Source organism: Ursus arctos, unplaced genomic scaffold (genome assembly GCF_023065955.2).
Source record: "Ursus arctos isolate Adak ecotype North America unplaced genomic scaffold, UrsArc2.0 scaffold_12, whole genome shotgun sequence".
In the NCBI taxonomy this organism is placed as follows: Eukaryota; Metazoa; Chordata; class Mammalia; order Carnivora; family Ursidae; genus Ursus; species Ursus arctos.
In genome coordinates this window covers 32810303-32824893 of record NW_026622786.1, presented here as the reverse complement: position 1 = coordinate 32824893, position 14591 = coordinate 32810303, and the positions used below count along the sequence as shown (strand labels likewise).

The 14591-nt window shown below is 39.2% G+C and overlaps 1 protein-coding gene across 5 annotated transcripts in view; it reads right to left on the bottom strand.

Moving 5' to 3' along the window:
- Window positions 1–3836: 3836 nt before the first annotated feature.
- KYAT3 (kynurenine aminotransferase 3) overlaps window positions 3837–14591 on the bottom strand; it is a 66623-nt gene continuing 55868 nt past the window's right edge. For all 5 annotated transcript variants that reach the window (XM_026497657.4, XM_057310502.1, XM_026497658.4 and 2 more), the window contains exon 14: window positions 3837–13707. In XM_026497657.4, coding sequence (XP_026353442.1) covers window positions 13645–13707 — 63 coding nt within the window. In that variant the 3' untranslated portion in view covers window positions 3837–13644. The remainder of the gene's footprint in view (window positions 13708–14591) is intronic.

Sequence of the window (14591 nt, the reverse complement as noted above, 5' to 3'; positions counted from 1 at the left end):
AAGAAATTAAGGAAGACACAAAGAAATGGAAAAACATTCCATGCACATGGATTGGAAGAACAAATATTGTTAAAATATTTATACTACCCAAAGCAATCTACACATTCAATGCAATCCTAATCAAAATAACACCAGCATTTTTCACAGAGCTAGAACAACAATCCTAAAATTTGTATAGAACCAGAAAAGACCCTGAGTAGCCAAAGTAATGTGGAAAAAGAAAAGCAAAGTGGGAGGCATAAGAATCCTAGACTTCAGGATGGATTATAGAGCTATAATCATTAAGACACTATGATACTGACACAAAAACAGACACACAGATCAATGGAAGAGAGAAGAACCCAGAAATGGGCCCACAACTATATGACCAACTAATCTTCGACACAGCAGGAAAGAATATTCGATGGGAAAAAGACAGTCTCTTCAACAAATGGGGTTGGAAAAACTGGAGAGCCACATGCAGAAGAATGAAACGGGACCACTTTCTTACACATACACAAAAATAAATTCAAAATGGATGTAAGACCTAAATGTAAAACAGGAAACCATCAAAATCTTAGAGGAGAGCACAGGCAACAATGTCTTGGACCTTGGCTGCAGCAACTTCTTCCTAGATACAGCACTGGAGTCAAGGGAAACAAAAGCAAAAAAACAACTATTGGGACTTCATCAAGACAAAAAGCTTCCTCACAGGGAAGGAAACAGTTGACAAAACTAAAAGGCAACTGACAGATGGGATAAGATATTTACAAATGACATATTGGATAAAGAGCTAGTATCCAGAATCTGTAAAGAACTCAACAAAATCAACACCCAAAAAAATAAATAATCCTTCTAAGAAATGGAGAGAAGACACGAATAAACACTTCTCCAAAGAAGACATACAAATGGCCAACAGACACATGAAAAAATGCTCAAGAGCACTCATAGACATGTCACCATGGAATGTACAATATGTTTCTCTAATTTATCATCTATATCCTCCCTTAATACACATTCCATGAGGCCAGGGATTTTTTATGTTCTGTTCACTGCAGTATCCCCAGCACCTAAAGCAGGGTCTGGCACATAGTAGGCACTCAACAGAAATTTGAATTTTTGCAAATGGAATTTGGCCCTCAGAACACCACTGGTTCTTTGTTGTTGCTTTGTCTTTAACCACTGGCTCTCTCTTTGGCCCATGTCCTTCACTTAGGAATGATTTCTCGAAGTACCAAAGATGGTTTCTAAAACTGCAGATATGACAAGCATGTCTCAGAGCCTTCCTCCTGGCCTCTGAAGAGCAGAGTCCAGCTCATCAATAACGGACTCTGTCTGATCTCTGGAGGCCCAGTCCCAAGACACAGAACTCAAAGGTGCAATTGGCTCCTAGCCCCAAGATAATTAGTGGTCTGCAAACATTTTTAAGTCAGGTAGTGCATACACACACACACACACACACACACACACACACAAGCTTGAAATTACATCCATCTCCCTTTTGCCTGGCAATAAAATATTTCTAATCAGGGTCTGCTTTTCTGTCTAAAATGATACTGAAAGGATAGCTCAACCCCTGCTCTCCTAGCATGGGAAAATAAGCACTTAAATCAGGGCAACATTTCTGGAAGTCAATTTCACAATGCCTATCAAAATGTTTCGAGCATGCCCTTTGATGCCCTGATTCTATCACTAAGTATTTATGCTCTTTTTTTTTTTCCTGTTAATATTTTTTAAATTTAAATTCAAGTTAGTTAACATATAGTGTAGTATTGGTTTCAGGAATAGAATTTAGTGATTCATCACTTACATGTAACACCCAGTGCTCATCCCAACAAGTGCCCTCCTTAATGCCCATCACCCATTTACCCCATTCTTCCCACCTCCCTTGCTCAGCAACTGTCAGTTTGTTCTCTTAGCTATAGAGTCTCTTATGGTTTGCCTCCCTTTCTATTTTTATCTTATCTTTTTCAAGATTTTATTCATTTATTTGAGAGAGAGAGAGGGAGAGAGAGCACAAGCTGGGGGGGGGGTGGAGGCAGAGGGAGAGGGAAAAGTAGGCTCCCCACTGAATGGAGAGCCCAATGTGGAGCTCAATCCCAGACCCTGAGATCACTACCTGAGCTGAAGGCAGATGCTTAACTGACAGAGCCACTCAGGCACCCCAGTTTTTATCTTATTTTATTTTTCCTTCCCTTCCCCTATGTTCATCTGTCTTGTTTCTTAAATTCCACATATGCGTTAAATCATGATATTTGTCTTTCTCTGATTTATTTCACTTAGCATCATATCCTCTGGTTCCATCCACGTTGTTGTAAATGGCAAGATTTCATTCTTTTTGATGGCTGAATAATATTCCATTGAATATGTATGTCACATCTGCTTTATCCATTCATCGGTTGATGGAAATTTGGGTTCTTTCCATAATATGGCTATTGCTGATAATGCTGCTATAAACATTGGAGTGCATGGGGCCCTTCAAATCAGCACTTTTGTAGCATTAGGATAAATACCTACTAGTGCAACTGCTGGATTGTAGGGTAGTTCTATTTTTAATGTCTTGAGGAACCTCCATACTGTTTTCCAGTTGGCTCCACCATTTTGCATCCCCGCCAACGGTTGTAAGAGGGTTCCCCTTTCTCCACATCCTCACCAACATCTGCCGTTTCCTGACTTGTTAATTTTAGCCATTCTGACTGGTGTGAGGTGGTATCTCATTGTGGTTTTGATTTGTATTTCCCTGATGCTGAGTGATGTTGAGCACTTTTTCATGTGTCTGTTGGCCATTTCAATGTCTTCTTTGCAGAAATGTCTGTTCATGTCTTCTGCCCATTTCTTGTTGGATTATTTGTTCTTTGGGTGTTGAGTTTGATAAGTTCTTTATAGATTTTGATACTAGCCCTTTACCTGATGAGACATTTGCAAATATCTAGAAAACTGAATAGTTTTCATGAGTTTTGTATTCTTTCATGCATATATTGGTCAACAGAATGCTCCAAGAATAATTATAAAAGTGATGTTATAAGTCATCTCAGAAATTCACACACAAAATGGAGTTGTTGTGTTAGAAGATACAACTCTATGGTTTCAGCTAAAACATGATATTTATACTTTTAATGGCTAACTAATGAGAGGGATAAAAGAGTTTGTGAAAATAATTCTTCAGACAGGATAACCACTCTGACGAAAGGACAAAATTACTCATCTTTTTAACCATGAGATTTTGCTACAAATGCAAAGTTTTACATATTATAAGAAAAAAAAAGCTGTATCTAAATGTAAAAGAAAGTAGCAGCTGTGTAATATGATGAAGTTAATATTGATTAGAAAATCCAATTATTTCTACAATTTATTCTGTTATATCCCCAGGTAGCTGTTTGTCAGCAGGTGAACTTCCTATTTAATTGGCATGATTGAATAATTAGATGTATTCTCAGAGCAGCAATAAAATGAAATTCTCATGTCTCAAGAACATGGTTGAGGTTTTTGTTTTGTTTTGTTTCACCGTTGGGTTTATCCAGCTGAGACCAAGGAGACTCCTTGCTTCATTTGGGAATAATTTTTGATTTAAATATTTGGTAATCATGTAGTTATATAATTGTTTTCATCATAAGAATGATGGGAAAAATTCACAAATTTGACAAAGATGTGTGATTATTTGCCTTTCTCTCATACTAAATCCTTCAGGCCCCCACCATCTTTTCCTGCAGGACCCCTCTGATTGGCATTTCTTTCTGCCTAAAGGATTTTTCATCAGGTCAGTTTATCTTCCAGAAGAAAAATTTGATCTTTGTACCGTATTCTCTATATCAAGTAGTAATACATTCATCTATAAATAAGAGAAAACTCTGCTATAGTGACTTTAATAGAGGTTTATTTGTTTCATGCATTACAAAGTCTGGGGGCAGGTACAGTGGCTCCAAGTTGCTACTAGGGTCTCAGTCTCTTCCCATTTTTTTGCTCCACCATCCTTATCATGTAGGCCTTCACTTTCATGCCACTTGCTGCGTGAATGCAAAATGGCTGCAGTATCTCCAGACCTTACTTCTACATTCCAGGCAGGAAGAAAGTAGATAGAAAGGTGAAGAGAACAAAAAAGACAAAAGTCTCAGGATGACTTTGTCTTTTATCTTTTTCAATGAATGGAAGCTCTTCTCGGGAGCTTTTTAATAGTTTGTAAGGGAAGCTGAGAAATTGCAAAGTTTGGCTTTTTAGCCTCTATGTAGAAGTGGTCAAAGGAGAAGAAGGATATAATCAACTTTTGGTTAGCCAAACCATAATTTTTCCATAGTCTTTCACTCTCTTTCACAAAAATCTGCTGAAATTTATCATTGTTTCCTATGCAAAGTCTGTATCTCTCACTATCGTATGGCATGATGTCACTAAATGACTTCTTACCTAACTTTGGGAATTTATAGACAACTTATCTTATTTTTGCTAATCCACCTACATTAGTCGGAATTCTCCAGAAAAAGAGAACCAATGGATGTGCGTGTATGTGTAGATATATATATAGACATATAAAGAGATTTATTTTTAAAATTTGGCGCAAGTGATTATGGATGCTGGCAAGTCCAAAATCTGCAGAGTGGGCCTGCAGGGGAGACCCAAAGACACGATGCTGCAGTTCAGGTCTGAAGTCTGTCTGCTGGCAGAATTCCCTCTTGGTCAGAGCAGGTTAGTTTTTTGTTCTCAGGCCCTCCAATGATTGGATGAGGCCCCATCTTGGAGGGCAATTTGCTTTACTCAAAGTTCACTGATTTAATGTTAATCTCACCAAAAAGCAACCTTATAGAAACATCCAGAATAATGTTTGATCATATATCTGGGAACCATAGCCTAGCCAAGTTGACACATAAAATTGAGTGTTATACCACCCAAATTAAGCATGAACGTCAAAAAAATGACATGTGCTAAAAGGCAGAGAGAAGAAAAAAACTCATTTAGAAATTGAAATGAACTCAGTATTACCAGACCTGTGAGTTGGAAAAAATGACCAGAAAAGATGAGACTAGGGGAGTAGGAGAGACCATATCATACAGGGCATTGCAGGCCCTGATGAGAACACCCCTTACATTATGAGTGGTAAAGAGTCATTAAAAGGTTTTAAGTCACTTAAGATGTTTGCTCATTCATCTGCCCTCTTTTTCATTCTGTCCCTTCTGTCAACCAATGTAGTTTGTGTTGAATTGACCTTGGATTGGCCTAAGATATTTAGCATATCCAATCCCCTTGGCACAGCAGGTAGCTCAGGGACAGACCAATATAACACAGTATGACCAATGCTGGAGCTTCAGAAAGAGAAGGTGTCCTTTTTTTTGCTGGATTTGCTAGTATGACCATATGATACTTAGAAACTGCTGCAACCAATTTGCTATCATAGGACATGGCAACCTGAAGATAAAGCCGACTCAGAGAGAACAGAACTGCAAGACAGACCTTGGTAACAGATTATAATTTCCATCCTGGATCAAGCCATAACTGAAACTAGACTACTTCTAAAATGTTCAGCTAAGACAGAAAATTCCTATTTGATTTAAACTTGCAATATGCATATGCTTAACTAATACATGTAACATGATCACATTTGCATTTTAGAAAGCTCATATTTAGTTTATAAGGATAATGGACTGCAAGGGGCAAGCCAGGGAGAACTGTTAGGAAATTGACCAGTAGTCTACTTGAGAGATGATATTGGCCTGTACCAGAGCAGTGGCAGTTGGGGGCAGAGAGATGATGGATTTAAGACATAGTTAGGGTAATATACACAGGAGTTGGCTGTGAGGAGAAAAGTATGATTTCTAGGTTTTTGGATTTGAACAACTGGATTGGGGGCACCATTAATTGAGGAGACCAGACTGGGTATAGGGATTGTCTAAGAAACATCCACAGAAGGTGACAGATGGAGCGTTGGGTATATGGGTCTGAAATTCAACAGAAAGGACTAGGCTGGACAGAAAGGACTAGAGAGTAAATGAAGTTATTTAGGGAGAAAGATGAAATATCAATATTGAAGGAACAGGCAAAGGAGACTGAGGAGTAGCTAGGGAGGTGGGAGGCTATTCACAGATGTGCAGTGTTGCAGGAACAAGAAAGGATAGGGTTTAAGAGGGCCAGAGTGGTCTGCAGCAGTGAATCCTAAGAGCTAATCCTGAGCCTGACGGGGCTGAGATGTTTCCTTCAAATCCAGAACATGGATGGAGATCTTTAGAGATCTTAGCATAATACCAGGCAAGAACTCCAGATTACAGAGGGGTTGTGTGTATGGGTGAGTGTGTGTGTGTGTGTGTGTGTGTGTGTGTGTGTGTGTGTAAGTGGAGTTATCAAATGAAAAAACTCTTTCAGGATTTCACTTTGCTGTAAAATTTTGCAAAACTTCTGGGCTAAGTCATCAGTTCTTCCAGTTGCTAATACTGGCATATTTAGTGCCTCTATCCACTCTCATGTCTAAATATCATCAATAAGCTACACATCTCAGATGTGTATACCTCTAGCCTCTTCCCTAAACTCCAAGCTGACTCTCCAGCTGTTTACCCAACATCTGAAAGTGAATGAGCATCTCAAACTCAAATGTGTCCTCACCTTCCCCCCAAGCCTGCTCCTCCTGGAGCCTTCTTGACCTTAGTGAGAACACAAAAATTTATTGACCTTCTGAGTAAGAATCCCAACATATTTAATACTGTTCCTAGTTTAGCGTATAAGAGTTACTTCCCCAAAGTGTTAATCACAGCTGGATTGCAGTATTAGGAAAATGTGGCAATGCTGTTTATATACATCTACTATGTTATAAATCTACTGGAGATCCAAAGGGATCTGCTTTTATGGAATTTGAAACAAAAGAACAAGCAGCAAAAGCTATTGAGGTAGGTCCAGAACCTATAGGAAAAGTAATGAAAATTAGGAAGTATTTTAAATAGTAACAAAACTTTTTTTTACTGATTTTACTTCAGTTTCTTAACAACCCACCAGAAGAAGCACCAAGAAAACTTGGTTTATTTCCTAAGACAGTAAAAAAATAAGCTCCTTCGTGCCCTTAGAATAGTTGGCACATTATTATTTAATATTAATATTTAAGCAGATGTAGTTGAAGTAAAGTAAGAACGAATGGTAGCATTGTTACAGAAAAATAAGTTACAGAAAAAAGACAAAGAAGTAAGGCAGAATGAAGAAGGAAGACAATATCCAGACCAAAGAGTCAACTATGGGCACAAGCATGGGGAACATCTGTAAAATGAGAAGAACCAGGACCACATCTAAAGGCCCTGAAGTAGAGATTACTAAACCCCAAAAGCCACTCTCAAAGGAAAAGAAAAGAAAGAAAAAGGGGAGGGGGGTTAGAGCTGAAGTATCCAGCTTACCTTAGCACAGGGAAGAGGAAGAGCAGTACCTCTGAAGATGCAGAATACTTAGCTCCCAGATGGAATGTAGAGTCAACGGCTCAGAAAGACAACATTAAAAAAGAAGCTTCAGAAGTTTCCAAAGACAACAAAGGTATACACAACTTTAAGGTTAGGATTAAATAAATAAGGTTTTCTTATTTCACTTATGTCTTTATTTCTTGATATATCATTTTAAGATTTATTACTCTCTACTGTAGAGGAAAAGGATATAAGAGATGTAAAATATGGATCTCTCTTAATGGCAAAAAGGAAGCATAAGAAAAAACATAAAGAGGGGTGGAAAATGGGAGATTATACCATTAACAGTACTGTCAAAGTAAGTCGATGATATAAATTCTATTGTTGGCAATTGGCACATTCCATGGATTCATTCTTTTTTTAATTTTAATTCTTTAATTATTTATTTGAGAGAAAGTGAGTGAGAAAGAGTGAGAGAGTGAGAGAGAGCATGAGCAAGGGGGAGTGGGGGAGAAGGGAGGAGCAGGGAGCCTGATGCCCTGCTGTGGGGCTCGATCCCGGGACCCTGGGACCATGACCTGAGCTGAAGGCAGATGCTCAATCGAGCCACCCAGGCGCCCCCAGGGACTCATTCTTGATTTCTTACTTTGTCTCATGACTCTTATATACTCTGTTAGCAAATCCTCTTGGTCCTGCCTTAAAAAATACATCCAGAATCTGACCATTTCTCACCATCCACTGCCAGCACGGTGATCTTCTATGTGAAATACTGTAATAGGTCTCCTTATCTCAACCTTTGCTGACCCTACGGTCTATTCTCAACATAGCAGCTAGAGAGATACTTTGAAGAGATGTAAGGACCTCAAGAACAGATGATGAGGAGTGTATTCCCAACAGCAGGAAAGAGGAATAAAAGACCAAGAGAAGATCAAGCACCCCTTCTTCAATGAAGGAGGAAGGGGCTGGGAACTCCAACTCAAAAGAGTGCAAGGCAGGCAGGATTTAGAGTTAGGGGCTAACTACTCTGAGCAGCAGCTGCCATAGTGATCACCAGGAACCAGGCTAAGACATAGAGCTAAGTGCTAGGTGTGAGCAGAACAAACCAGCCAAAGCCGATCCTGGTGCTCTTGTTCTGTCAGTCTTAGGATCTTGCAGACCCTTCTTTCCAACCCCTTTTGGATTTCACACTGTAGCAGTGTGTCTCTAACCACAGTTAGACCTGGATATCTATTTAGGTATCTGGAAGCCTCAGGTCTGGCCTTGGCTTCTAAATTCCTAGAGATGTTAGGCCAGACTTTAAATTTTCCTTGGTCCAATATTGTACTAGTCACCACAGACCCCCATGTTTAAAATCCATGCCTTCCTCCTCCCCAACTCAACTCGCCTCATCCTAGCCAAGTGGAAAGGGTGGTAACCCCTGTCCCTTGGTTAACTGAGACAAGGAGTTTGCTATGGACCTTTCCTAAGCTTGATGATTGGACCAAAACATGGAAGCCCTCCAGTGGCCACAGAAGTTGTAGAACCCCAAATGCTGGGGCGGGCTTTTGAGGCTTCAATAATCGCAGTACTAGATTCTATTATTATAGAACACTCTGTCTACTGAGAACTCCAGCTTATTCTTTGAAGAACCTGTGAAGAAACCCTATGAAAACAGTACTGATGAAATTCATTCATGTGTTTTGCTGTAGGTTGTAAATTTTCATTGCTGTATGGTATTTCATTTTATTAACCCCAAATATTACCCCCAAATATTGACTGTTGATGAACATACTGGTTGTTCCCAGTCTGGCATAAACATTATTTTACATGTTAAAAATTAAGTATAAAGTGGCACCCTGGTTCTCTGGATTAAACCATTATCCTAACACTATCCTTACACTGTTACTTCTCTGACCTCATACTTGCTGCTTTGTGGCTTGGTTATTACATCCAGCCATACCAGACTCTTGGTACTCATCAAACATGCTGAGTACAGCCTCTTGTCACAGAGTCTTTGCATTGGCTATTCCTTCTAGCTAGAATGTTCTTCCTCAAGATCTACATAAGGCTCCCTCCCTCCTCTCCTGTAAGTCTGCCTCCATGTCCCGTCCGTGAGACCTAGCTGACCAAGTGTTTAACATTCCAAATCGCTTCTCTAACACTTTCATTCTCCTCTATCCTTCTCTACTTCTTTTCTTCATATAATTTCCATGTATAAGTATAACATTTGGTAAGATCACAGGACACAAGGTCAATGTACAGAAATCTGTTGCATTTCTATTCACTACTAATGAAGCAACAGAGGGAGAAATTAAGAAAGCAACCCCATTTGCAATTGCACCAAAAAGGATAAAAAATCTAGGAATAAGATTAAATAAGGAGGAGAAAGACCTGTACTCTGAAAACTATAAAACACTGATGAAAGAAATTGAAGATGACATAAACAAATGGAAATATATTCCATGCTCATGGATTGGAAAAACAAATATTAAATTGTCCATACTGCCTAAAGCAATCTACAGATTTCATGCAATTCCTATCAAAATGCCAACATTTTTCACAGTACTAGAAAAAATAATCCTAAAATTTGTATGGAATCACAAAAGACTCCAAATAGCCAAAACAATCTTGAAAAAGGAAAACAAAATTGGAGGTGTCATAATTATATATTTCAAGTTATACTACAAAGCTATAGTAATCAAAACAGTATGGTACTGGCACAAAAACAGACACATAGATCTATGGAACAGGATAGAAAGCCCTAAAACAAATCCATGACTATTTGGTCAATTAATCTTCAACAAGAGAGGCAAGAATATGCAATGGGAAAAAAGAAAGTCTCTTCAACAAATGTTGCTGGGAAAACTGGACAGCTATATGCAAAAGAATGAAACTGAACTACTTTCTTACACCATACATAAAAATAAACTAAAAATGGATTAAAGACCTAAATGTGAGACCTGAAACCATAAAAACCCTATAAGAGAGCACAGGCAGTAATTTCTCTGATATGGGCAATAGCAACATTATTCTAGATAGGTCTCCCGAGACAAAGAAAATAAAGGCAAAAATAAACTACTGGGACTATATCAAAATAAAAACTTCTGCATAGCAAAGGAAACAATCAACAAAATTAAAAGACAACCTACGGAATGGGAGAAGATATTTGCAAATGACAACCTGATAAAGGGTTAACGTCCAAAATATATAAAGAACTGATATTAACTCAACACCCAAAAACAAATAATCCAATTAGAGAACAGGCAAAAGACATGAACGGACATTTCTCCAAAGAAGACATCCAGATGGCCAACAGACACATGAAAAGATGCTCAATATCACTCATCATTAGGGAAATGCAAATCAAAACCACAACGAGGTATCACCTAACACATGTCAGAATGACTAAAATAAAAAACACAAATGTCGGTGAGGACTTGGAGAAAAAGGAAACTGTGCACTGTTGCTGGGAATGCAAACTGGTGCAGCCACTGTGGAAACAGTACAGAGGTTCCTCAAAAAATTAAAAGTAGAACTACCCTATGCTCCAGTAATCACACTACTGGGTATCTAGCCAAAGAATAGAAAAACACTAATTTGAAATGATATATGTTTATTAGATATGTTTACTGCAGCATTATTTACGATAGCCAAACTATGGAAGCCAGCCCAAGTGTCCATTAATAGATGACTGAATAAAGAAGATGGAATATTAGCCATAAAAAAGAACAAAATCTTGTCATTTGCAATGACATGGATGACCCAGAGGGTATAATGCTAAGCAAAATAAGTCAGAGAAAGACAAATACCATGTTTCACTCATATGTGGAATTTAAGAAACAAATGAGAAAGGGGGAAAAGAGAGAGAGACATCCAAGAAACACACTTTTAACAATAGAGAACAAACTGATGGTTACCAGAGGAGAGGTGGTGGGGGGATGGGTGAAACAGGGAAAGGAGATTAAGAGTAAACATTGTGATGATCATCAAGTAACATATAAAATTGTTGAATCGCTATATTGTACACCTGAAACTAACAACATTGTATGTTAACTATACTGGAGTTAAAATAAAAACAATAAAAAAGTTTAATTCAATATATTTCATTATATTTATGAATTAGTCTCCCTCCCCTGGCTAGAAGGAAAGCCCAAGAAGGCAGGTATAGGCTGATACAGCCTAAGTGCCTACAATAGTGTCTGGCACATAGTGTAATATTTCTTAAAGCAAGGAACAAAGGAAGAGGGGAGGGAGGAAAGGAGGAAAGACGAAAGAAATTTTGCCCTGAAGAGGAAGAAATAATAGGGTAGTAGACAGCATTAAGGAAAGGATTTTCTAATATGAGAGAAATCTGGACCTGTCTCACTGCTGAGGAAGGGAGCCAGTAGTGGCTGAAGATACAAGAGAATGGGCTGAACCAAGTGAGAATGCGAGAAGACATGGTGATAGGATTAGCACTGGACAAGTTTAGGACTGTAAAGAGCAAATTTAAACCCTGGTAAAAACTGTATCAAATCCCCAGCAAGAGTGGACAGGCTAAAAATTATACATGGGATTTATACTGTTATGCAGTAGTTGGTTCTTGAGGTCCTGGGTTTCCTTCTGCATGACTGGACCTGGTTTTGCCTTCCTACCAATCCTCCCCACTCTGCCCCAACCCCCTTGGATGAAATGAATTAAGGATGAATGCTGGTCACAGGCCTTTTGGCAGGATCTCTGTTGGTGGTGCTGGTCTGGTTCTTCTGTTTTACATTTTGTTTTTCTCACAAGTGGGAGATGAGGTCATTAGCTGTGATTTAATTGTGCTGGTCGTGGAGGAATTTGAGGTGTAAAGAGAAAGGAGGTTGGATATTTTTTATGGTAGAGAACAGGAGAGTATTAGGAATTGCTGCTGTGGTAAAAGGTAGAGAAATCTCATTAGGGTATCATGGAAGGATTAAATCTGGTTAAGGTTAATGATGTGCATTTGTGGTTGTCGGCATCTTCACAATTGCGTATTTTGTGACAGCAGTACTCAGCAGCCCAGTGCAAGCATGGAGTTTCAATCCTAGGGTGGAGTTTTAGGGTTTTTTTTGGGCGGGGGGGCAGTTAGGTGAGATAGAACAATGGGCAAGTTATTCAAGGCACCAAAGTATCTTGGCTGAAGTGACAGATGATGCAATCCAAGCTCAGTAGGGAAAATATAAGGGGACTGACAGGAATAAAATAGAGGGTTCCATGTGATTATCAAAATTCAGTGGGTATAAAAATCACCTTGGAAGGGCCAGATCCTGAAGTTATTTTCAGCAGGTCTAGGATGACCCTGAGGTTATTTTCAGCAGGTCTAGGATGAAGACCAGAATCTATTCTCGTAGATTGATTCTGATTCTGCTATAAGAGGGCCATAGACCATTTTTTGAGAAATAGTGGAGTTGAAATTATAGTGAGTTTAAAGAAGTGATATTTTGAAAGCAGATGAGACACACTGAGAGAATACTATAGGGATAGGTGGGTACAGTGTGAGATGACTAATTTATTATCTCCTAGGTGGTACAGCCTTAAATGATGAAAGGTTCAGGGTGTACCCAAGGTGGTGGGTGGCTGAAATGGAGAGTGGAGTAGAGGTGAACATCGCCAAAGGTGAGGTCAAAGTACTGAAAGCCTAGGTAATCCATGTGGACCTTGAAGCCACTGTGGATGATGGCAGTATTTGGGACAGAGAAGCAAAACTGTGAGCAAAGTTCAAAGCCATTGGCAAACGAGGGGGAGGGAACTACATGTGGGTAGACAAAGCAAGGACTTGGAGTTGAGGGGGTATAACTGGCTAAGAGTTTTTACACAATGGTGGAGAGATGGAATTGGCTAACATTGAGGGTTTATTTATTTACCTATATCAATCCATTTTATCCTCACAAACTTCTTCTAAACTAGGTGCTATTTTTGAAAGTAGGTTCCATGCCCAACACGGGGCTCGAATTCATGACTCCAAGATCAAGAGTTGCATGCTCTACCCACGGAGCCAGTTGCGAGCTCTACTCACAAACTTCATCTAAAGTAGGTGCTACATTTTATTCCCCTTCTATGATGAGGGAACTGAAGCACTGAAAGGTTAAGCATCAACCAGCATCTCACAATTCTTATCCACAGTGCTACACCGCCTGATGTAAAATGGTAGTGGCAGGTGTTTTCATACATTTCAACTGAAAAACCCCAGCGGATTTTGGAGAACAATGGAATTATTTCTTCAAATTTCATTGGCACTAAAATATTTGTTCTTCAATATCCAGCAAATGGCAGCACTAAATAACAATTTCATATTAAGTCATCAAATAGAAGCAATCTGCTTGTGTCAAGACTTCTGTCTAATCCATGCCTTAATGATTTCTTCAGCAGCATCCAGTGTACTGTCTTTCTGTAAATAAATGAAATAATCTCATTATATATCAAATAAATTCAAGATGAAGTAAATATTTAAATATAAAAAATATACCAAAGTCAACGGATCGGGAAAAGTCACGTAGTGATTTGGGAACCAAGTGCTCTTCAACACCTGATAACTTGAGCAGGGCCCAGTTGGGCTCTAGCCCATCCTTGGCCTCCGCAGCACTGAACCCCAGAGTGTTCATTGGGGGATCATGCCTTCTCAGGAAACAAGCCATTGAAAGCCTTGCCTGTATATAAAGCCACAACTGGAGAAGCATGGGCAGAAACTGGAAAATGGCATCCGTAGCATCTTCCCTCGCCTTGGTGGTCTAGTACACAGGTCCCAAGCTCCTTAAGGAACCGTTCCAGCAGTAAATCAAACAAACCAATTATTTCTAATGTTATATCCCATTACTGCCTGGCTGGAAAAGTGAATGAACCTCATAAGAATTCAATATTAGAGGAGCTAGAGAAGTGTGACACTGATCACTACATCATACTGTTTTGTGATACTGGCTGCCAATTTATTGCTACTATCCTGACACTAAAGAAATGCACAAATCGACTGGCATGTGGCCAAAAAGCATCACCAAGAAAATGATCGACAAACTGTTAAATGCAGTTCAGACTAAAAACAGTTTAACCTGATCCCAGCCAAAACCACATCCACCAGTGCGGACACTCTCACTATTTATAACCACTGGAGCAGCCCAAGCAGCCTGCAAAGCCAAAGAAGACCCAGACTCGTAAATGACACTGATGCCAGCAGTGAGTCTGAAGGATGTGCTCATGGGACCAATATTTATTATTTTTGCTTTCTTGCCTCTCACCTCACCCTCTTTTCTGCATAACCTGACACCCCTCATGATGTCC